Here is a 24,802-nt window from a genome sequence, read left to right on the forward strand (position 1 = left end):
AATGCCTCCAGAGACTGCTCCTTTCCTGGATGCCACAAAGATCAGGAGAGAGGGGCCATGGGAGACGGGGGCCCCTGAAAGATAAGGTACAGCTCTTCAGGGGCTTCTGCGGGTAGTGCTGCTAATGCTGAATAAGGACAGTGATGGCGTTTGTGTGAGCTGTGTCCTCCACTGAGTGCTTCACGTCCATCCTCTGAGGTAGGAAGAGCAGGCAGGACTCAGTCGATTTTCCACGTGGGGAGACAGGCTCAGTGGTTAACTAGGCACCGGTCAGTTAGGAATCCAGAGCCTCCACTGCTCTTTGGCCTCTGACATGCTTGGCCACTCTGCTCTGGTTCTGTGCATGCTGCCTGCCTTCTTTGCTGATGGTTTTGGTGGCCTGCTTGGTCTTTTTCCCTCTCTCACATCTGACTTAGCCCAGGTCCATATCATGGTTCGTTTTCTCCTTTGGGCTTCCAGTGACATCTGAATATGCAGGAACCCCAGGTGGTCCCTCTGAGACCTTTAAAAAAACAAACTTCAACTGAGTAAATTTAAAGATCTTGGACTTTATTTACCAATTCATGAATCAGGCAGGATCCCATCTCTGAAATAGAAAGGAACTCTGAGGAGCTGTATGAAATGACAGACTTTCACAGGCAGAAGCAGGTGGGACAGGAAGATACAGCAGTGTTTCAGGTACCCGTCACCTTTCCTTAGAGATCAGCATGGCAGGCAGGTTTTTTCAGGCAGATTGCCTCACTGGTGTTGACCAGGAAACTCCCCACTGACTGGTTTAAGACTCCATTCCTGGAGAGGCTGGCACTGTAGGTAGGTTAGGTGTTAAGTCTTGGTTTACTGACCTGGGCTTAGCACATGTGACTTCATTTGGACCTGTTGTATTTGACATGGGGTGGTGGAGAAACCAGGAGGTTAGGACACTGGCCTTATGTCTTCAACGGATGGCTTCTCACCCCATAGAGTCAGATTTAACTGGTGTGGGGTGCAGCAGGGCATCAGGAATTATGTTGTATTGTATGGTATGTATGTATGTATCTATTTATTTATTTACCCTCACTCAAGGTATGTTTTTATTGATTTCGAGAAAGAGAGAAAGGAAGGGAGGGAGGGAGGGAGAGAGAGGGAGATAGATATTGATGTGAGAGAGAAACATTGATAGTCATCTTCTGCATGCTCCCCGATCAGGAATTGAACCTATAATCCAGGCATGTAGGTATGTGTCCTGACTGCGAAATGAACCTGCAACCCTTTGGTGAATGGGAAGACGTTCCAGCTAACTGAGCTACCTGCCAGGGCGGCATCAGGAATTTTAAAGACCCCAGGAGATTATGTGTGCAGGCAAGTTGGAGAACTCATGGGCTGGGATTCCTTGCCTGGAATTTGATTTACTGGACACGTTCCAGGTACTGGACACCCTGGATAATGGTCAGCGTGCTCTCCTTCTGATGCTGTTTTGTAAATAAATAAATAGACACATACATACATACCATACAATACAACACAATTCCAGGTGGTGGCAAAATAAATATCTGCCTACGTGGAGACTGTGGCTTCTTCCTCCTGTTTTTCTCTTTGCTGCTGTGTGAGTTACCTCGCTGCTCAGAAAGCACAGCGAGGAGTGGCATTCTCTGTGGTCCAAAACGGAGGGAAAAGGCAGAAGGAACAGCTCTTGTCCAGCCCAGGGCTGCTTAGCTCCGAGGAAGGCAGGGTGGCTCAGTTTGGTGTTCTGAGAATATTCTTTTTTATTTATGGGTTTTTTTTTTTAATTGATTTTTTACAGAGAGGAAGGGAGAGAGATAGAGAGCCAGAAACATAGATGAGAGAGAAACATCTATCAGCTGCCTCCTGCACACCCCCCACTGGGGATGTGCCCGCAACCAAGGTACATGCCCTTGACCGGAATCGAACCCGGGACCCTTCAGTCCGCAGGCCGACGCTCTATCCACTGAGCCAAACCAGTTTCGGCGAGAATATTCTTGAAGGGAGTTTTGGTGACCTAGGCCCTTCTCTACCGGTATACAAAATGTGGTTGTGCCCTAGGCACTGATCGGACTTCCTTTTTGTACTGATTATGTTTCACTACCAGGCCATTCGAAATCAGGTCTCCCCTTGGCCTGCCCTCCCATGCCTCCCCCCGCCCCACCCCCGCCAAATGGGCTTTTACAGCTTGTTTGTTCTTACCCATGTGGGATGGTCATGGGCCATTGAAGGGTAAGAACATGATTATACATTCCTGTATCCCCCAGAAAGCCTTGTAAAGGGGAAACATCTGCATTTGTCCACTGCCCACTCCTGCCTCTGGTTACTGGTGCTCTCTTTTACTCTTTTTAAAAAAAATATTTTTATTGATTTCAGAGAGGGAGAGGGAAGAGAGAGATAGAAACATCAATGATGAGAGAGAATCATTGATCAGCTGCCTCCTGTACGTGCCCCCCCCCCCTCCACTGGGGATCGAGCTCGCAACCTGGACATGTGCCCTTGACCAGAATCGAACCTGGAACCCTTCAGTCTGCAGGCTGATGCTCTATCCACTGAGCCAAACCAGCTAGGGCTAATGTTCTCTTTAATCAACATGGGAGTGAACATTGCAAGCTTGCCCTCGGGGAGCAAGGGCAGCATGCATTACATATCTTCACATTGTACATTCAGCGTATAGTCAGAATTACTAGATATAATTCACAGGTATTTGCAAATAAGTGAAATAATTTTGGATTTCTGATATTCTTATTTTTTTAATGAACTGTGACCTCTGGGTTGTGTTGAAGATAAAGCATTCATAAATAAAACTTACGAAAATCAACACTATGGTGGTTCTTCATTTTTTTGAGAGCCGGTTAGAAAATTTGGCAAAATATGTTTTCTGAATTCCCTCCATTTCCACCCATTTTGGGAAAACACTGGCAAGGTTTTGTGAAAATAAATATCTCTTGCATAATGGAAGCTGCAAGAGAACAGGGCTTTTGTTGGTTTTGTCGACTGCCTCCAACAGTAGAGGCACAGTAAGTATTTGATCAACGAATGGATGGATCTTGGATTTGTGGTGGAAATAAAAGCATTGATTATCTGTTGCACACCTGGCATTGTGTCACCTATTTTGTTCTATCACTTCCATCAGCAAAAAAATTATACACCAGGATAGCTTAATACTCACAGCATTGCTGCAGAATTAGAACTTTTTAGCAGCCGTGTTTGGTAGGTTTTATTCAGTCATTTTACAGGTGAGGAAACCAAGGCTTGGCAAAGTTAAATCAGGTGCCAAAGTGACAGAGTGTTTGAGAGTCAAGTTTAGAACCCAGGTCCCTGAAGCCCAGTGCTTCCGCTCCACAATTACTAAAGCAGTCTGCTTGGCGACATCGGCTGCTGTGCTTGGTGAAAAAGCGACAACACATTAGACCACGATTGCATCTTGTTCCACTCTGACTCAAATGAAAGTCTTTGAGGAAAAAGTCCTGCAATTTCGTATTTTGAAGCATATCTTTCTCCTAGCTGGTATATTTGGCTGGCAGTATAGTAAAAGGAGTCAATTTTCTTTTTACAGGCCAGCTATATATATATTTTTTTCCCAAAAGCTGTCACTGAGAACATTTTTCTAAAACAGATAAATCTGGAAGGAGGGTTGCAAGGATGGAGTGGGTAAGGGCAGAGAACGCTAATTCCTTGGTGTTTCCTGGTGCTGCAGTACTAAACAGGAATATCTCAGGGCATTCCATAGTTGGTCCAATGTCTGAACACAGGAAACAAAAGGAAATATGAGTAAGTCTTCTTATGTTCTCAATATTTATATTTATATCACTCCTCTTAAACGTCCACTTTTAAGAATATGTTGTTTGTGTGTTTTGGAGAAGCATATTGAAGAAATTTGGTCATATGCACATCCTTTTCCCTCCTTTTGAGTCTCAGAAGAGACAGAGGTCCCTATGCCTTGGTCCTGGACTCAAAGACACAGCTGTGGGTCTGCAGGAAGAGCCAAGCTTCGCTTCTGTTTTTGGAGTTGGCATCTGCCAAGTTAACTGATATTTATAGAAAAAACACATCTGCATTTAAAAATTGAAAATGTATATAGTAAACTTAACAAAAAAATTCTCATCTGAGGATAGCTTTACTAATTTGAGAGAGAGGGGAAGAGAGAGAGAGAGAAGCATTGATAAGTTGCCTCCTATATGCGCCCTGATTGGGGATTGAACCTGCAACCTAGGTATGTGGGCTGACCAGGATTCAAACCCACAACCTTTTTGGTGCATGCAACAACACTCCAACCAACTGACCCACTTAGGGCAGTGGTCAGCAAACTCATTAGTCAACAGAGCCAAATATCAACAGTACAATGATTGAAATTTCTTTTGAGAGCCAAATTTTTTAAACTTAAACTTCTTCTAACACCACTTCTTCAAAATAGACTCGCCCAGGCCGTGGTATTTTGTGGAAGAGCCACACTCAAGGGGCCAAAGAGCCTCATGTGGCTCGCAAGCCGCAGTTTGCCAACCACAGGGCTAAATTTTGAAGCACTGACTTTATTTTAGTTTTTGAGTTCAAGAATAGTATCTTTTTTCTTTATGTCAGCTCTTTATTTATTCCCTGACTGCTTATTCCTTCATTCATCCAAGTGCTTGGCTGTATGGAAGGACTGCTGGGTATTGTGGATATATAAAAGGTAGGGCACTAGGGCACTATCTTCCCTCAGGAAGCAGCGGGACTGGTGGGAAAGACAAATATGTTGGCCAACAGAAACAGAATGTGAAACTGCTGTGGTGTGTTAAGGAATACTTCACAGAATTGTTTGACTAGGAGGTGTCTGGGAAGACCTCCTGGAGGAGGATACATCCTTAAGGGCCGTGAAGGAAAAGTGAGAGGGAGGAAAAAAGGATAATCCAGGCAGAGGGACCAGCATGATGAGGGTCTTTGTGAGTCCTGAAAGGAGGAGTTCTTTGGAATGGGATGGGAGTCGGGGGGCGCGGAGGGGGGGGGGAGGTGCGCAGGGGCGAGGGGGACTGGGCGCTTGAGTGACTAAGTGCCCTGTTTGGAGAGTACTATTGTATGGATTCCCTAAATGTGTTGACTGGCCCATTGTGTTCCCATGGGAGGACATAGCTGAAATCAAGTTAGGGGGCTGGCTTTGCTCTCAGCGGTTTTCTCTGGCTTTGAAGTATTGATTCTTGCTTAATTCCCCTAACCTTTCACAATGCTGACTAGTAGCAACTTTGAGTGAGTCACCTAACCCCCTGGGGCCTCAGTTTCTCTGTGTGAGGGGAGGTCCTAGACTAGGTCTCTTCCTGTCTTCTGAGTTCATCCTCTTTCTGTCAAGTGCTCCACTTCCCCAGCCTCATCTTGGCTCTCAAGCCCTTCACATTGTTGGCTCCAGTTGTCCTCCCTGCAGAGTATCCACAATTACCAGTGAAAGTGTCATCGTCTTTAGTGTTGAGCAGCATTTAGTTATTTATGGTTTGGGGCTTGAATTTTCTAATGTTTGAAATTCTTCAGGTTTTCTCACCTGGGACCAGGCTTGCACGACAGAAGTAAGCCTGATACCCTGAGTGAATTAACTTCACTCCCGTGCTTCTAGAGTGGTACCAATTATGAGCCTTCTTCAGGTTCATACTCAAGAATGCATATATTATCCCTGATTGCTGTTTTACCACAAACTGGATGATGGTTTTCATACTGTTTTGCTCCTTGCTTTTTGTCCCCACTTCACAGTGTTTCTCGGCGACTTTGGTGTTGTAGGGCTCAGATGAGAGGCCCCAGGTGAAGGGCGACAGTGGTAACCCAGAAGGCAGTCTCATTCTGGATTTCTCTCTGGAGTTGGGGACAGGTGAATTGGGCTTCATATGAGGACAGGCTGAGATCACCTAGCGAAGCATCATCTCAGAGCTGAAAGGCATTTACGCTTTCTCACTGTATAGAGGCCCAGCTCCGCAGAGGTGAGGAGGGATCACTGACTGACTTGGGCAGTGACTCTTAGGCCTGGCTGGTCATCAGCATCTAGGAGGTTAAATATACAGATCCCTGGTCCCCCGTCCTGGGATTCTCACTTGGTGGGTGTGGGTTAGGCTCTTCAGATGCTTCTGTTGATCAGCAGGGCTTGGGAATCCAAATCTGGCCCCGTCGTCTTTTGGGTGCATCTTCATTCTCGCCCATGCCCCAGCATCTCCTGTGGGCCCTCCTCACCGGGCTCCAGCTCCACTCGCACCCCCCTCCCCCCCAGAGTCTTGTGCACAGCAGCTAAAGGGATCATTTGGAAACTTAAGTGTGATTGTGCCATTCCCCTGTACCCAAAACCTTCCCATATCCATGGCTTCATATCCCATTTTAGTCCCAAAGTCTTAGCCATTGAACCAAGGCCATTAATGCCTGCCTCCTTTTCTGGCCTCATCTTCCACTTGGCATCCCCTTTCTCTTCTGCAGTCACACAGGCCTTCTTGCTTGTCCCCCAAACCTCTGGCTGGTCCCTGCGCCAGGGTCTGTGCACCTGCTGTTCTCTTTACCTGAAATGCTCTCCCCAGATCTTGCCTGGCCCTCAGCACTATCCCAGTCAGGTCTTTGCTCCCACATTCCCTGGGATGAGGTCTTTTCTGACTACCCGTCTCCCTGCCTCTGCCCTGGTCACCCTTTCATTTCTTTACTGTAGTTAGTAGTATCCAGAATGTTATTGTATTCATTTTTCCTCACCCTCTCACTGAAGTACAGATTCCAGAAGGACTTTGTCTGTATCCTTTACCACTTTTTCCCTGCACCGAGAGCATTATCTGGCATGTCAACAGTACTCACAGACTACTTGTGGACGGAATGAATACACACATCTTCCCATACAGTGACCCAGCTAAGCATTTGTTAGCCTCCGACTAAACCTCCTTAGTGATGACTCTGCACATCTCAAGGCAACTCATTTGTATTGAGACAGTTCTGATTGTTAGTCTATCTGTACTTCAGCTGGAAACAGAGGAAGTAGCTGCCTTCTTTCTTGCCCATCGCACTCTGCTGGGGAGTTGGGGTGATGGCTGCCACTTGTCAGTATGCCCTACAGCATGCATTTCAGGAGGGTTAGTGTGGTGGTTCCCATGCCTGCTGCCCAGAGCTTCCTTTGCTGAAGCTTGTTGTCCATCTCCTGTGGTACTGTGGGCTTGGCCCTCACTGTCAGCCTCTCGCCAGGCAACCCACAGTCCGTGACTGCTCATTGTGGGGGTGTAAAGACCTGGTCATTTGTCCCAACCTGGGCATCTCTGAAGGGCTGCTACAGCTCCAGGACTGCCTGCGGGGTCTGCCTAGGCTGTCTTTAGGCCTGCGCTGCAGCTGCCCAGTCCTGCTTCTGCCTCCCCCTCCCTCCAGGTGTTGACCCATCCCAAGGGCACCTTAATGAGCACCCTGCATGCTCAACTCCCCCCGATTGTCTGCCTCTCTGGGATCCCAACCTTAACAGCTGGCTCTTTGCCTAGTGTTTTAGGTTTATTATACCCTCTCTAGACCAGGGAAGATCGTAAAAGACTCAGCTTAATAGCTCCCTCCTGTTTTCTCAGGGGTCAGCGGAGGATTTCACTTAGCATGGGGCACTCAGAGCATCTGAGCCTGATAGCACTGTTGTCCTTGGCTCATTCATCGTGGCCACTCACGGGGAATGGAGTGGAGGCCGCACATACTTCTCACTGGCTGCCTCTCCAGGTTGGCATTTGGATATACCAGTAGGTCATGGTGCTGCTGACCTCTCTCTGACGTCTGTGTGGTGAGACACATTCTGAGGAGCCGAAGGGAAGTCAGGGTGATTGCCCGAAAAACACACTCTGTAATTTTTTTCAGTATCTGTCTCCCCAGGGTTTTTTCTCAAAAACTGAGTTGTGGGTTTTATGGATACCAAGAGGAGCAACTAAGTGTAGTCAGCAGACCCCAGAGTCTTTGAGGGCTCGGAACCAGCCATGAAGGGTATGGGAAACACGGCTTCAGGAGAACAGCTCTCCCTGAGTTTGTTTCCACACTTTAACGTAAGTGAGGAGGCATATTTATGGACTCTCCAGTACTCCAGTGGGTGCTGAGGGTGTCATTGAAGACTCAGTCACTCCCTGGGCTTGAGAAATGGAGGTCGGTACAAACGCATTTCACAGGAACTGCCCTCTGGGTGCACACCCCTGGGTAAGAGATGGTGTCCTCCTCGGGGCTAGCAACCAACAGTAAAGGATGAGTAGGTCTCATGCAATATTTGGGATATCGTTATACTAACAATTTATTTGTTTATCTGAAATTCAGATTTAATCGGGCATCCTGTATTTTCTCAGGAACCCTAATAAAAGAGAAGAAGAGAAGTGCTGTTGGGTCTAGCAGAGGGACCGAGCAAAACACTGAGCGTTGGGGATCAGGGGTACTGCCCAAAAGAGGGGCATCTGGGCTGGCTTTGAATGTTGAGCACCATCTACAGAGAGGCAGGGGAGGGGAGAGGCACATCAGGGCAGCCACCAGGATACCTATGGTGGGGGCTGTCCTCGTTATGGCTGGGCAGTCAGGAGAGGAGGCTGATAAGCCAGCCCTCATTTTACATGTATGTAAGAATGCGGACTCAGCCCTAGAGCACCGAGGAGCCACCCAAAGTTTTAATTTAGGGATTTTGGGTCTTTGAATTAACTAAACTTATTTTAAGTATAAAAGTAATATGAAGTCATGCTACAATAAATTCCAGCAGTGAAACATTCACTTCATTTTCTTTCCCCGCCTCCCCCCACCGGGCAAGGTCCAGAGGTAACTACCGCTAATGCTTCCTCCTCATCCTTTCTGGAATGTTCCGAGATGTTCTGGGCATCGGGAGCATGGGTCTGCATGTTCTGCCTCACTGTGTTTATGGCACTACAGACTGGAGCATGGGCAGACTGTTTTGCTACTTGTTCTTTCTCCCACTCAACAGTGTTCCCTGGGCTTCTTCCCACGTAGTACCTGGGGAGGTCACACGTTCTTTTTTACATCAGAGTTTTTTTATTTTTATTTTTGCTGTTGGTTGTCCAGCAATATGAAGTCAGTTAAATATTGGTTCCTAGAATATAAGTATTAAGGTGAATTTGGGGGGTACTGATTGACTTCAGAACTCGGGGTGAATAAGCCCATCTCTAGTATCTTCCAAGCGAATGGCCACCAGTGAGCAAGTGGAACCAGTTAGAATTGCTGGATAATTTAAAAACATTTAAAAATATTTGAATTAATATAGGGTTGTTGTCGTTGTTGTTGTTTTTTCCAATAAGCTTTCTCCTACTCACATATTTGAGAGCTAATATAATTTTTATCACTTTTTCTGATTGGATATTTTACATCTTTTTCTTTCCTTCCTACCTCACTCCACCCCAATATTGATCAGTAACTCCGTATACGTACTCCAGCTGGTTCATTTATGGCATCTTATGATCTAGTTTGCAGACCTTTCAAATAAATTACTTATTTGTATGAAGGGACCATAATTGACTTTTCGGTTGAGAAACCCAATTCACTAAAGTGGCCAGGGAGAGACATAGTTCATTTGGCTCTATTATCAAATCAATGTTCAAATAGTATTTTAGGATTATTTATTTTCCTCAATATGAGAAAAATGTCAAGATTTATTTCCCATGTTTCTTAAATGTCAGAGGAAATTGACCCGAGCCGGGGGAACTCTCAGTGCCTGGTGTTTTACGGTGTTCAGCTGAAGGAATGAGACAAAGCACTGAGCGAGATTGCGAATGTTGCCCTCTTGTGCTCGGTGGAGTGTGAAGGAATCTGGGTTCTTCTCTGGGATTCTCTAGAGTCTAGAATAATTGGAGGGATGGCATTAGCAGGAATAAAACCCATATAAGTGGGCTAAGTGAGGTAGGTATCTGAAGGGTAAGTGAATCACACTAGACCTGAGACAATCCTTCCTTGACAATGTGGTTGGGAAGATAATGTAGAGTGTGGGAAAGCAAGAACAAAGAATGCTAGGGGAACTAGTAAGAGACATGGCATTAAGCAGAAGATGCACGCGGTGAAGAGTAGGCTGGGGTAGAACCATTCATTTAGCCTTTCAGTCAGTCAGTCCATCACATGCAAGACGATTTCATGAGCCCCTCAAAGTTGCAGGTACTATGCCAGGGTCTGGGGTTGTAAACCCAAGCTGGCAGAGTTCTTACTCTTGAGACGTTCACATTCTGGTGGGTGAACAGGCAGGTGGGCCATCTAATGAGGGGATGGGGCAGAGGGCTTTTGAAGGCTCTCCTAAGGGTTTGGGGCCTCAGCTGAGTCTGGAGGGATGGCTGGGTGTTGGCCAGGAGAGGAGCTAGGACAGACACAGTGTTGACCGTCAGATCACAAAGGACTTTGTATACCGCAGAGAGTTAGATTTTATTCTGTGGCCTTTGAGAAATCACTGAAGACGTTTAGAGCACGGAAGACTCATGGTAAGAGTGGAGTGTGGATGGGAGGGGGCAAGGCTGGAGGCAAAGAGACGAGGGAGAGGTGATGGTAGCCTGACATGAGACAGTAGCTACAGAGTGGGGAGCTGTGGCTGAGGTTGGCAAATAGTGGGTAGATTGGGCAGGACTAAATAACTGAGAGTTTTGTGGGAGTGAGAGAGTGGGAGATAAGGCTTTTGGATGGGCCCTGAAGTCACCTGGGGTGAAGGGGAGGCCAAGAGCAGTCAACAGTCTCCGGTGAGTCAGGGTGCTGAGCAGGATTGGTCAGCAGGGTGTGGAGGGAAAGAAGGGCCTGGAGCTTTTCTTCTTCTCTTCCTCTCTGAAATATGTGAAAGTTTGACAACCCTCCTGCAATCTACAAGGAATGACGGCACTAAAGGGTTAGTTTCAACATTTAATCACTTCAACCTTCATAACCGCTATGGAGATTACACTGGCTTTTCCATAAGTATTTTCATGAACTAGAGTGAGAATTGCTCTCTATGGCTAAAATTCTAGCTAGCATCTTTGTTATAAATATTGTACTGCTAGGTTATATTTGGAGTAAAGATACATCTTTTTTCTTTTAGTTTTTTTGTTTAAGAAGGAAACAGTATAGATAGGACATTGCTATTTGTGAGGTTTCCTTTCTGGAACAGATGGCCTCTATCTAATCTTGATGGCCTGTGATTACTTTTAAAATGAATTCAAGCTGTTAGCAGCCGACACTGATACTGGAATGGGCTGGAGGCTGACAGCAGGGCGGAGTGGTGAGAATGGGAGAGCCTGGAGGTGATGGCACTCAGGTGACTACTTAGATCGATATATCTAGCATTTGTTACTCTTGGTCAGAAGCTAATGTACAATTTAAGAGCAAAGGGTGAAAACAGTGTCAGCTGACTTAGGCTGTATGCATATTCCCCCATGAAATTTAAAAACTAACTTTAAAGGTCAAAGTACAAAGTTGGTGAGTTTCCCAGTGTACAAAGTACAAACATTGTGGAGTTTACTTCTTGAAAGTAAAAGTAAGACCAGTTATCACTCTGTCATATTAATGCAATGTCAGAGCAGTGCTTTTCACACCCGTGTTCATTGGAATCTCCTGGAACTCTTGTTACAAGGCAGGTCCCCTCCCATTCAGTAGGCGTGAGGTGGAGCCTGAGATCCTTCATTTCTAACAAGTTCCCCAGGGCCGATGCTGCTGCTGGGCTACTTTTTGACTAATAAGGGTCTGAGCCGGGGTGCCTATCTTTTGGGGCACAGAGATGTTATTATTGAGAAACTGAGGAAAACTAGGGATCCTAAAGAACAGTGAACCTGTCACTATTCCCTTCCCCCACCACCACACCTGAATCATACAATGTCAAGGAGGTGGTGAAACCTTTGAAACCCACCTCGCATCTTCAGTTTTGATTTCAGGAGTGCGAATAGAAAGATGCTCTCATTATATAATGGTCTGTCAGTTAGTATCTTTCCTAGTTATTTTTATAGAATAGATGTTACTTTAAAACTAGGAAAGTGCTTTTGTGCTGACCTCCAGGTTAGAATAAATGATAGCATGGAAAGCCCTGTAAGGCTCTGAGCTGGGGCATTACTTAACCTCTGGCTTCCAACCCAGGCAGCAGGCATGATGGTAGCAGCTGCATTGCATTGCTTCCTGTTATAAACAAGAATTGACAAGTGGTCACCCATCAGGGTTACTTCTACTCTTAGATCCCTGGATAATTCTGTACCTCTACAGGTTCTGTACCTCTACAGGTTCTGTACCTCCACAGGATCTGAACCTCCATAGTGGTTTTGAAATGAGAGATCTAGACAAATTAGGTTAGCAAGTGGCTGAGAAATAAATGACTCATGTAGGAATGGGAAGAATTTAGATGTGGCCGGCTTGGTATTCACCTCACCCATGCATTTCTCTTGCTGGGCAGGATATACTAGTACTTTCCGCAGGAGAAAGCTGCAGGAAAGGGGCTAGTTTGTGAAATATTTGCTTATCATGGGGTGTCCCTGGAGGGCAGGAGTGGGAGCACCTTGCACATGGGAGGGGTTTCATTTGTATGTCTCTAAAGCCATTGTTCGCTTCATATAGCCACCCTTCTTCACACTGGATTGGAAAAGTCAAATGGGTACTCTTGTGAGTCCACTGTAGTTTCTGAGTGGTGTTTACAACATGTTCTGTGCCTGTTCATCTGGAGGTGGCCAGGATGCCACCAGCACCTGTTTCCTCCAGCCCTGGGTTATTTGGAAGTAAATCCCAGACATCATATCAGTTTTATTTGTAAATATTTCAGTAAGCATGTCTAAAAGATTAAGACTTTAAATAAATCATCATATTTAAAATAGTAATAATAATTCCTTAATATCATCAAATATCTGGTCAGTGCTAACATTCTCTACATATAATTTCAAACACCCTTTTCTGTTTGAATTGAGATCCAATTGGTTATGTCTTTAAAGTCTTTTTACATAGATTACTATTCCATCTTTATATTCCTTGCAACTTGTTATTGTTGTTGAGTAAATGAGTTCATTTATCTGTCAGCTTTCCCAGAAGCTGGATTGTGCTGATTGCCCCCTGGCACTGTTGGTGTTGTTCCCCCTGCCCCCGAATTTCCTGGTGGCTCCCGAGGGAGGAGACTACTGGGCAGGAGTGCTGGTCCTTCAGTCAGCATGCACAGCATGTCTGATTGTCTCCTAGAGGGTACAGTTAGCAGCCATTGATGGTCACTCCCTGGTGCCATTAATTCACCAGGGGTTGCAAAATGGTGATATTCCAGTGTTTTTATTCCATCCTCATTTATTAGCTGGAAATCTTGACAAAAGGAACTTCTCCTCAACAACTGTAACAATTGTTTGGTTACTCTGGCATGCAGATTGTTCAGGAAATGCCAGGGAAATGCTTGATTCTTTCCCTTTATCTTCTAGCTTTCAAAATAATGAGGTGATTCTTTTGATCCTCCAAAGGGGACCATTTCATTTTTATTTCTCAATTATGACTTCATGAACTTATGCATATTTTGTGTCTTTCTCTTGCAGTTATTCTTCTTCCTGCTGCTCAACTTTGGCCGGTAGAAACTTACTCAGGTTGACTCCTGGGTCCTTTTGACATGGCCTTTGTATCAGTTAGTTCTTTCTGTGTAACAAACTACCCCAAATGTAGGGGCTTAAAACACTATTATCTAACAGTTTCTGTAGGTCAAGAGTCCGGTGTCTCTCAAGATTGCACTCTAAGGTGCCAGCCTGCTCCACAGTTACCCCCTGTTGTGGCTGGGGTGGGACCTTTGCATGCTCACCACATGGCTGCTGGCAACCCTCAGTTCCTCAGTACACGGGCAGCTGACCTTCCCCACTGCCAGGCTCTATCAGTTTTAGATAAAGTTCATGCTAGTTTCTTTCCATTCAGATTTAGGATGATGGAGCTTTTATTTAACCTCATGAATATTATGTTTGTATCTCTTTCTTTCTCAGTGGCACTGATATAATTACTCATGATTATCCCATAGTACACAAACACATCTCAGAATGATGATACTTCCCCACCAAAAATATGATTACTGAAAATGCTTTAATTTTTTTATAGTTCTTTCTCTCCTTTTGCTATGTCCCACTACATTCTACTGTCAAATTCCTCTATACAGTCATAATTAAAATTGTTTGTTACTATGCAGTGCACAGTTAGGTTTATTTGCTTCAACTTACAAGTTTCCGTTTTAGTTTATTTTAAAACACAACTTTGGGAAGCATTTTTCTCAGTTTGTTGAGATCTTGCTTCCTGGCACATCTTCTGTTTGGCTCAAATAAACTCTAATAAACCCTTATAAATTTTTTTTAAATGTATAAGATTTCATTTTACTTTTGCATTCTAAAGAAGATTTAGAGATAAAGGTATATTTTTGTTATTGTTGTTTTAGAAATCTAGCTTTTATTACTGCTCCCTCCACTACATTTTCTTCTTTTCCCATAGGTACTTTTATTAAAACATTTTTTATTAATTGATTGATTTTTGGAAAGAAAGAGATGAAGAGAAGAAGGGAGAGGGAGAGAAGGGAGAGGGAGAGGGAGAAGGAGTGGAAGGTAGGGAAGGAAAGAGAAAAAGAGAGAGAGAGAGAGAGAGAGAGAGAGAGAGAGAGAGAGAGAGAGAGAGAGATTTTTATTGTTCCACTTTTGTGTATTCATTGTTTGATTCTTGTATGTGCCCTGACTGGGGATCAAACCTTCAACCTTGGCATATCAGGACAATGCTCCAACCAATTGAGCTATCTGGCCAGGGCTTCATAGGTAGCTTTTTGAAAAATAATTAGATTATCCTTCTTATCTTTAAATATAAGAGGTAGTATCCTTGTATGTTTTTCTCCCCCTTGCATTTCCTACTCAACAATAAATTGATTCTGGCTTTCACTCTATAGCTGTGTATAGAACTCATTTCTTTTTCAATGATGTAACACTCTGTTGTGTAGATGTGGGCATTTATTCTAGGGAACGATACTTTTTCAGGCGTTCTCTTGACTTCCTCTTCTGAATGGATATGGGAGAAGGTGGAAAGTAGGGGCAGTGCCCTGGCTGCTTCTAGAAGTAGCACCTGGTTGTGACCACTCACTCCATTTTCTTCTTAGCTCTCATCTTGGGTGGAGGGATAAAGTGTCTTTCTTTTTATACCCAGTTGAGTGGGCTGCTTTTTTCATGGTTCACAGGCCTCTCTAGTTTCTGTCATCTCATTTCCACTCCTTCTAACTTACAGTTAGACGTTTTTCTAGGTTTGAACAACTCGTTATTTGTCAGTCTTACTTTTTGATGGTGGTATGTTATCTGTTTTGTGTGTCTTCATGTTTATATTTGTAAGGATTCGGAAGGAGTGGTATCAGTGATTGTGCTTCAGATGCCATTTAAAAACAAACTCCTATATGTAAAAAGTAAGTAACACAGTTTGTTTGTTTTTTAACCATCTTTTCTCTCCTAACCAAACTGAATATTTTGTGTTGTAGGGAAAAGGACTTGGAAGCCAAATTCATTATACAAATGGAGAAAAGCAAAACAACAATCACAAACTTAAAGGCAAGTAGCAACCTGCCCTTGCTCCTGTTCCATTAGCCCCCATGTCTGTTATAATGACTTGTGGATAAATAAGACGCTTCTGCCATTTCAGTTCAGTTAGGCATGTCAACTTGCTCTTGGCTTTGGGCTCCATCACGAAGCAAGAGGATTGATCCCGTTTCCTCTCCCACCCCTGGTTTCCTTTGATCTGAAAAACCAGACCAAGCTCTCGCTCTGGCATGGAAGCTCATTGGCTTAGTCTAGACGCTGGCGTTTTTATCCTGTATCCTGTGGTGGATCCTTAGCCTGGCCATTGACTACATTTTATGAATTATTAAATAAGCTTTGGCCCTTGATTTGTTTTTATTTTTAATGAAAAAAAATGATGTTTATAAACTTTGCAAGAGGAGCTGGTATTATTCAAAATTTAGGGGATGAAAGATAAAAACACTGAATTTTTTTTCTGAAAAATGATTGAAAAAATGATTTTCTAAGATGACAAGTTCTTCCTATTGCACTTAAAATGTCCTGTTCATATCTTTGATCAGTGAATTTGTTAAGTCCCTGAATACTTTTTACTTGGGGGTGGGGGGGGAGATAAGGATATAATATTAATAAGAAGTCAGGAGCTTTATAGACTCATCCCCTTCCTCCTTAGATACTCATGGTAAACTTGCAGGTTTGCATTTTTGAGGCCTGTTGCTCCATGGTCAAGTTCAGGTCAGTCTCAGGTTGGATTTCTCTTAATTTGTGGCTCCAGGGACTGGACACTTTGAAATCTGATTTCAAAGTGGTGCGACTTGCTCTCTGATAGGAGCTAGGGAATGCTCCTGTCTTCCAGTGGGCCGTGCCCTAGATAATTTGATAGGCCTCCTTTGAAGCTCTGGTGTCCCTTTGCCTGAGGCATTCTCCACTGGAATGTCTTTCTTCCTCCGCTGACCTGAGTCCTTGTACTTTCTAGCTCTGGCTGGCTCACACTTAGCTTTCCCTCCTTTGACCTCCCACATCTTCTCAGTTTCTGCCAGTCACCACTCGTCCCTTCCCTGTTGTTAGTTATCTTTGCTTGGTTTTGCTTCATGTATCTTTGTGTATTCACAGTGCTGTGGTAAAAGTTGAATCATTAAAAAGTTGCATTTACTGAAACAAAGTGAGAGGCCTCCTTTCTTTGTGCATAGTGGAGTCTATTTCCTTGATTACTCTGTTGCTTTTTCAAGATTACAAGCATTTCCTCAACTGATATAATCAGAACATATGCCCAGACTTTTAACATTTTAATAATAAGAACCTTGACAATTTTTCTTTATAGTGTCTGAATTATGGTGGAAAAATATGATGCTCATTGAATTTATTCAGCATGTGTCCTGGAAGCTGTGTGAGGCTTTAGTATCATATGAAGATTTTTAAACATGGGTTTTGGTTCACTTTAGGTATGGACCAAGGTAGACAAGATATATGCAAACGTTTGCAATAATATGATATATCTTGGAGAGTCTAGGCTCTCAGAGGTGGGAGTGCCCAAGGGACGCTTCATGGAAGAGGAAGCCTCTGATCTGGAGTTCTCAGTGGGGCCACAAAATCACGCAACTCTAGGGAACTCCAGTCCCATCAGGATCTATGTGAATAGCACCCCCTGGAGTTATGCAGCCTCACGGCGCTGGTGGTTTCTGGTAGAGGGAACAGTGAAAAGCACTGACGATGGCATAAAATAGAGTCTGGCTGGAGTGTTGGGTTCATATAAAGTAATCATGGTAAAACATCCAGGGAAGTAGCCTTGGGTCATATCATAGACTGACTCTGGATTTATTTCCATTTGGTGGGGGTGGGTAGCCCACAGTCAGGAGGAATTAAATGCTTTTAGGATGTAAATATGAGAAATGGTGGTCATTGTATATTTTTTACAAAGAAAAAAAAATTAGATTATTTGTCAACTGACAGTGCTCTTCTTATATTATTATTATCATTATCATATCTCTCTAGATACCTGAAGGAGGATCTGGGGACTCAGGGAGAGAACGGACCAAGACCTTCACTTATGACTTTTCTTTTTATTCTGCTGATACAAAAAGTCCAGATTATGTTTCACAAGAAATGGTAAGATATTTTCAGAATCTTTATTTTGGTTTATTTTTCATACCAAGAAAAACATGCCTATCCTACACCCCTTAAAACATCTAATTTTTGAAAAGTAAAATTTATATAAAATTGGTCATTGCTGTTTGGTTTTTATATATCTTAAGCCTGAGAATTTAATCCCTAAAGAGTTTATTTTTTTTTCTTATCTAAGCATGATGATCATAACTTTTGTTTCAAAACTTTGATGCTACTGATTTGCAGGAGCTCTGTAAATAAAGCATTTGTGGGGAGACATTGATATGCTGCTTATCTTAGCAAATAAGCCACTTAGCCCTAAGTGTTGTATGGGACAGAGCTTTAAGAAGTAGACTTCAAATACAGGCCACATCTCCCTGTGGGAATGGATCATTATAGGTTCTGGGAAGAAGGATTCTAGAAAGAACATTTGTCCAAAAATATTTATAGAACCTGGAGTAAAGCTGGAATTTGTCCAAGAAACTGCTCCTGTAGGCTTTTGTAGCCTAAAATGTAGATATGACATGGGCAGAGAGAACAGACTCAAAGATCCTCCCACGAGGCTGTCATAGCAACGTTTCATGGATCAGAAGAGCAAGGGTATTTCCCTAGGTGGTCAACGAGGGTGTGTGAGCCGAGTGGGGATACAGAAGCACCAATGTGTGGGGGAGAACATGGGCTGCCTGGCTGGGCCTCTTCTTGGCTTGTTAACTGCTTCAGGTCTTCACGTGTTTAAACAAGGATAAGAATTTCATCGTGTCCTGCGTAGTAATTCATGTGATGGCATCTTGTCTGGTTTCTTGCAATTTGATGTGTACATGTACCTGAATCATGGGCCTTGCCTGGGAGCATCTCAGAAATGCAGAATCTCGGGACCTATTTCAGACCTCTGAATCCGAAACTGCATTTTTGAGCATAATCCCCAAGTTATTTACACACACCTTAACATTTAAGAAATTGAGTTGGTTTACAAATGGATTGTGGAAGGGATTGGCTTTCTGAGGCAATGTAAATGTTGGAGGAAGATAGGTTGTGAACGTAGATAAGTTGTTCAAAGGAGAGGACTGGAGTGGTTGTATCCAGAAGATGTCGATTCAGCATCAGGGAAATATAGAAAGGACAATGAGAATGGGAGCTGTAAAGAGAGATGAAGTGCCTGGTATGAAAGAGGTGCCAGGAGAGGAAAGATGAGCCGATGCTGCTTGAGTTTGTATTGGTGTCAGAAACTGCTTGGTGCTCAAGTACACTGTCTCACTTAATCTTCGCAAGAACCGAATGAGGTAAACAGTAGCTCCATTTTTCTTTGTTGAAGAGACCCAGTGAGCTCAAATAACTTGCTGGAGCCCATAGGCTGAATCGACTTGACAGTAGTAGAACTGAGATCCTGCCTGGGCTGGTGGTATCTAGGGGATAAGAGAAAAGGATTGGTGTGTTCTAAATGACAGATGGACAGGGCAGCCCTGTTGAATGAATAAATGAGTGAGTGAGTGAGTGACAATAATGTTGGTGTTTAGGTCATTGGATTAATCAGTGTTGGTAGCTAGGAGTCTGGTGAGGAATCAAATGTTATAGATATTGGAATCCAGATTTTGGCTTTAATATAGCAATGAGAATGAAGTGACTGGTATGAGGGAATTTGTTAAGGGAAAATAGTTTATTCTATAGTCTTAAGAATGTCTTCAATAGAGGATGAATGAAGAGCCATGAAGGTCTCCACTTCTAACTTACCTAATGAGCAGCTGTATGTCCCTCTTATTTAACTTGAATTTGAGGCCTTTTAGGGACAGCGAATAGAGTGGTGTGTGACTTCATGCCTGGCACACTGGAGACACTCAGTAAACATTCGCTGACTGAAAGAACTCGTTCGGATGGTGGTTAAATTACAGAAACGTATGACATTTTCATGTTCCTCAAGAGTTAAGATTGGTGGTTTACTCTTTTGGGAGATAAAAATAAATGCCCAGAATTTTAAAATAGTTTTAGATCATGAAAGCTTTCAGCTGATAAAGATAATTTTCATGGTTCAGGTGTGTATGCAATGTTCTTCTCAGATGCTTTGAGTACAACTCTCTGAAATAATCTGAGATTGTTCCATTACATTACAAAAGTAAAAAAGCCTTGAAATATGTTAGTAAACACTATTTTATAGTATAACCAGGTGTTAATAAAACCAGCATAGATGTAGGAAAATTCCTATTTTTTAAGAACTCTATTAAAAAACGGTAATCTTCCCTCATCCCTATTTTTTGTTTGTTTTGTTAATCCTCACCTGAGGGTAATTTTTCATTGGATTTTGTAGAGAGAGTAAAAGGCAGGGAGGGCAGGAAGGAGAGAGGGAGGAAGAGAAAGAGAGAAGCATTGATGTGAAAGAGACACATCAATTGGTTGCCTTCCTCAGGCACCCTGATCAGGACTGGGAATCTACCTGCAACCCAGATATATGCCCTTGACTGGGAATCAATCCTGTGACCCTTTGGTGCAAGGGCCTACACTCTGAGCACTGAGCACACTGGCCAGGGCCTTCATCCCTAATTTTCATAGCTGTTGTTTTAAAAGTGGCTTCAATGTCAAATATTGACTAAAGTTATCATGCCGCCATACTTGGCATAGGAATTGAGTTGACAGGTTGTATTCTTGCTATAAACAGGGCAAGATGCAAACTTAGCATGATGTTTATCATCTTAATCTTCTTCCTTTCCCTTTTTCCTCCTCTTCTTCCTTCTCTTTCTTCTCTTTCTCTTTTTCTTCCCCTTCCTCCTCCTCCTTTTTCTTCATCTTCTCTTCCCTCTCTTCCTCCTCCTTCTCTTCCGCTTCCTTCTTTTCCTCTTCCTCCTCTTTTCCATTTCAATATAAAGGTATTTTGAAAGGTTTATAAGATCTGAAGATATATATATATATATATATATATATATATATATATATACACACATATATATACACTCAGCCATAAGAATAGATGAAATACTGCCAATTGTGACAACATGGATGGATCTTGAGAATATCATGCTAAGTGAAATAAGTCAGATAGAAAAAGTCAAGAACCATATGATTTATTAATATGTGGAATATAAAACTGAATGCAACAAATGAACAAACAAGAAAAATGAACAAAAACTCATTGACACAGATAACAGTATGGTGGTTACCAGAGGGAAGGGGGTTAGGCATTAGTAAAGGGTATTGAGGTTCAAATATGTGGTGATGGAAGATTTGACTTTGGGTGGTAACCACACAATGTAATATACAAATGATGTATCATAAAATTATACATTTGAAACCTATGTAATTTTATTAACGAATGTCACCCCAACAAATTTAATTAAAGAAAAAAAAGACATCTCACCCTGGCCCAGTGATTCAGTTGATTGGACATTGTCCAGTACACCAAAAGGACACAGGCTTAATTCCTGGTCAGGGCACCTACCTAGGTTGTGGTTGATCCCTGGTCAGGGCACATATGGAGATAATCAATTGATGTTTCTCACATTGATGTTTCTTTTCCTCTCCCTTCCTCTTTCTCTAAAATCAATAAAAACATATGCTTGGGTGAAGATTAAAAACAATAAAAAAAATAAAAAAAGACATCTTGAGAAAATATATTATGCAAATTACTCTGGTTCAAATCAAGTTTCCCTAATGTTAATCAAATACCAAGATGACCAAATTCATTTTAGATTCAGGAAAAAAAAAAAATCAGTGAGCTATTTAAAGCTAAACTCATGTAAATTAAAGTCCATTAAATAAGGTCTTATTTTCTTAATGATTCTTCAAAAACTCCTGAGGGAGGCTTTGATCTCACACAACCTGTTCCTTGTTTCACCTCTGGAGAAACTTGAAACCTAAAATCTCCCAGTTGACAAGCTGGGTGGAAGTCTTTTTAACAGTGCCCTCTTGTGGGCAATTTCCCTAAAGTCAGGTCCTGTGATAAGTTGGGTTACTCTGGAAATCAGCTGTACAGTCTACGCAGTCAAGGAGCAAGGTGGCTTTTGGATAACCTGGCCAAGTGAGGTGCTCAGTGGGGTTGATGCCAGTAGGGAAAGCAGTCTCTTAAAGCAGCCCTTCCCTCCCTACCCTGTGTGGTAGATGATGGTAAATAACTCCTTTGTGGGAGCTGCGATGGGTCCCTCTTTTCCTTGCCAAGGACCTGGGAGATGTGGGCAGTGTCTGGCTGCTTCTCTGGGTCCCAAGCCAACTTTGGGTGGGTTACTTGAGACTGAGCCAGGCCTGGGTCTCAGCGCCTCCAGATCTGCACTGTGTAGGCTCGTTTTACAGTCATGTCCACCAGCTCTAACCCCGCCACCCCACCGGCTGTCAGAGAATTCCAGCTGAGTTAGCTTTGGGGAAAATAAAGTAGAAGCAAAATGGTGGGTGTGGATTTTAACCCTAGGGAAGAATTTCATTTGGATAACTTGAGTTTGGTTTAAACATGATATTTTCCATGACTTAGTTTTAGCCCAGACAAAAGTACGAGAGGAGCGTCTTCCTTTATTCTTAGGGAACTTATGGAAGGCTGTTCTTCCTATCCATTGGCACTCTGTGAAATGGTCAAGATGATGCATTCCTTTTGTTTAATCAGAGTGAATTGAAGAAAGATTGAGAATTTCTCCTCGTATTCCATATATCATGGTGAAAACCAGTGGGGGGTCTGGAGCCCTGAGTCTCCCTGAGATTCCTGGCTTCTACTTCTTTACAGAAGTTGAGGGGGTGGTGGTAATGGTGGTGGTGGTGGAGGAGGAGGAGGAGAATGGGGAAAGGCATCTTTCCAGGTAGGATAGGGGCCTTGTGGTTGGTGTCCAGGGTATGGGAAGAGGACCCATGGCTATGAGGCCTTCAGATGCAGAGGCTTTTAGGTTAGAAGGTCCAGGTGGCAAATCCTAACTCTGCCACTCACTCGGCACACCCAGTGACCTAACCTCTGCCCCTGAAAAATGGATCTAGCAACACTGTTCACCCTGTAGCGTTTTTATGAGGCCAAACACATGAGCACAGTGTGAGCTGCTATTACAGTTGAGAGTTGAGTGAGTCATCAGAATTTGAAAATAATAACAGAAAACATCAGTTCCTAAAAGCTGAAATGGTAAGCATGAAGTCAGAATGAATGAGACTGGTCATTTGTGGAAATGACTCGATTAAAATGATAATTTGTGAAATGACGGACAAGACTGAGGAAACTCAGTCCAAACAAAATGGCGGGAAATGGTGGCTGAAGCCAGCAGGAGTCCAGCTGGCTGTAATTTGTCTTGGCCTTGGATGGCAGGCCCTGGTTAGCCGGGATGGTTTCTGTGGAGCTGAGTTGGAGATGGCCAGTGTGTAGTAGCCCTTCCTAGGAGGTAGGTGTTCCACCGGAGGGCCCTAGCTCTCTGCAGGGGAGGTGATGGGTCTGGGCACTCCGGAGGGGGTGATGAGGCTCCCACCTTGGACTGTGATGGCCGCACAGGGCAGTGTCTCACTTTTCTCTGGCTCTGACGGGATCTGATCGCAGTCCCTCCGTTGATATCTCTGCAGCGGCTGATGTGTATTGTTTTTAAAGCAGGGAGATGCTTTTTGTGCCCTTCGTGTGCTAATCCAGGAGGGTGGGGGCAACATGAGGGCTGTGGGGATTTGGAGAGCTTTGCTCGGTCCACTTCCCAGGCAGGTGTGAGTAGGATGACCACACATCTTGACTTGCCTCATTTATATCAGTTTTCTGGGTGAAATATTTGTCCTTCACCCAGAGTGTCCACTGCAGTTATATGGCGCAGCAGACACAACGGACACAGGCCCCACACAGCTCGGCTTCATGTCCTCTCCATGGTGGGCAAACATCCAAGTAGAAAAAAGCATCTGGACTGACTCTGGGAAGCTCAGCCATTCTGCCTCATCCACCTTCAGACACTTGCTTTGATGAATAGCCGGACCCTTAAAATGATGGCATTGATTTGGCATAGTTTGGGCATAACTTCTGGCTGCTGTGACTTTCAGGTTTTGAATATTTAGTTTCTAGAAGCTCTGATAGAATGAATAACTATAAGTTTATTTAATTCTGAAATGGTAAATCATCATGCTTTTAAATTATCTTTGCTTCTGTACATAATTGTCACTTTGCCTTATTTACATTTTTTTACTTAAAGGAGTTTTTTGTTAATGTAAGTAGGAAAAAGAATGGGGGTTGCTTTTTGCTTGCTTAAAAAACTTTCCTTTTCATTAAAAAGTGGGGTACACATATATATTGTTGTTAACTGTTCTGCAGTGATTTATTTATGTGGTATAATCCTTCTGGGATAAAAGTAGCATTCAAGAATATTGTCAGCACTGAAGGGGCTTTTATTAAAATCCATGGTAATATCTTTTGTGTTTTTGTGGCTTTCAGGTTTTCAAAACCCTTGGCACAGATGTTGTGAAGTCTGCATTTGAAGGTTATAATGCTTGTGTCTTCGCATATGGACAGACTGGATCGGGAAAGTCATACACGATGATGGGAAACTCTGTACGTTGTTTATACTGTGGGAAGAACATTTTTCATTCTCTCTCTTTGGGCTGATAGAATTGTCTCTTTATCCGCTTGGTCTGTACTAACTTGCTTTTCATGTTCTGATCATTCTTCTGCAATAAGATAAAACTCAGTAATAAGTTGGACTAAATGTCCTTTCAGAGATTTTAAATTAGAAACAGTTTTAAGTTTATAAGCATGAATAATGGATCAAGCCTCAGTTCATTTTCCATTTTTAAAGGCTTTATAATCTTATCAAAAAAGTGTACTGGGCCCTTAAGTAATTTATTCTTCTTTTCTGCCAACAGAACAGTTTGAATAAAATTACTGAACTCTCTTCTTTTTAAAATTATTTAAAACATTTTCCCCCCAAGAAAAATGTAAAAAAAAAAAATCTAACTCTTTGGTAGAAAGGTACTCTATAAATCAAACAAATACATAAAAAGGATTAGAATGATCTAGTTTATATAGAGTGTATATGGTTATAAACACAGTATGTAGAGTTTAGTAGTTATGCTATATAAATGAACAAACTTTAGAGTTATATTTGCCCCAAAATATGGAGGAGTTAAAAAAAACAACAACCCCAAAACTAGGGCCCTAACCAGTTTGGCTCAGTGGATAGAACGTTGGCCTGTGGACTGAAGGGTCCCCAGGTTCGATTCCGGTCAAGGGCCTGTACCTTGGTTGCAGGCACATCCCCAGTAGGGGGTGTGCAGGAGGCAGCTGATCGATGTTTCTCTCTCATCGATGTTTCTAACTCTCTATCCCTCTCCCTTCCTCTGTAAAAAATCAATAAAATATATAAAAAACAAACAAAAAAACAACAACTAGGCATTATTGC

General features: G+C 43.1%; 1 protein-coding gene across 1 annotated transcript in view; it reads left to right on the forward strand.

Moving 5' to 3' along the window:
- KIF16B (kinesin family member 16B) overlaps positions 1-24,802 on the forward strand; it is a 277,225-nt gene that overhangs the window by 14,073 nt on the left and 238,350 nt on the right. The window contains exons 2-4 of the mRNA XM_028144837.2: positions 15,353-15,422; positions 17,379-17,492; positions 23,839-23,955. Coding sequence (XP_028000638.2) covers positions 15,353-15,422; positions 17,379-17,492; positions 23,839-23,955 — 301 coding nt within the window. The remainder of the gene's footprint in view (positions 1-15,352; positions 15,423-17,378; positions 17,493-23,838; positions 23,956-24,802) is intronic.

The sequence above is a fragment of the Eptesicus fuscus genome, chromosome 12 (assembly GCF_027574615.1).
Source record: "Eptesicus fuscus isolate TK198812 chromosome 12, DD_ASM_mEF_20220401, whole genome shotgun sequence".
Taxonomy (NCBI): domain Eukaryota; kingdom Metazoa; phylum Chordata; class Mammalia; order Chiroptera; family Vespertilionidae; genus Eptesicus; species Eptesicus fuscus.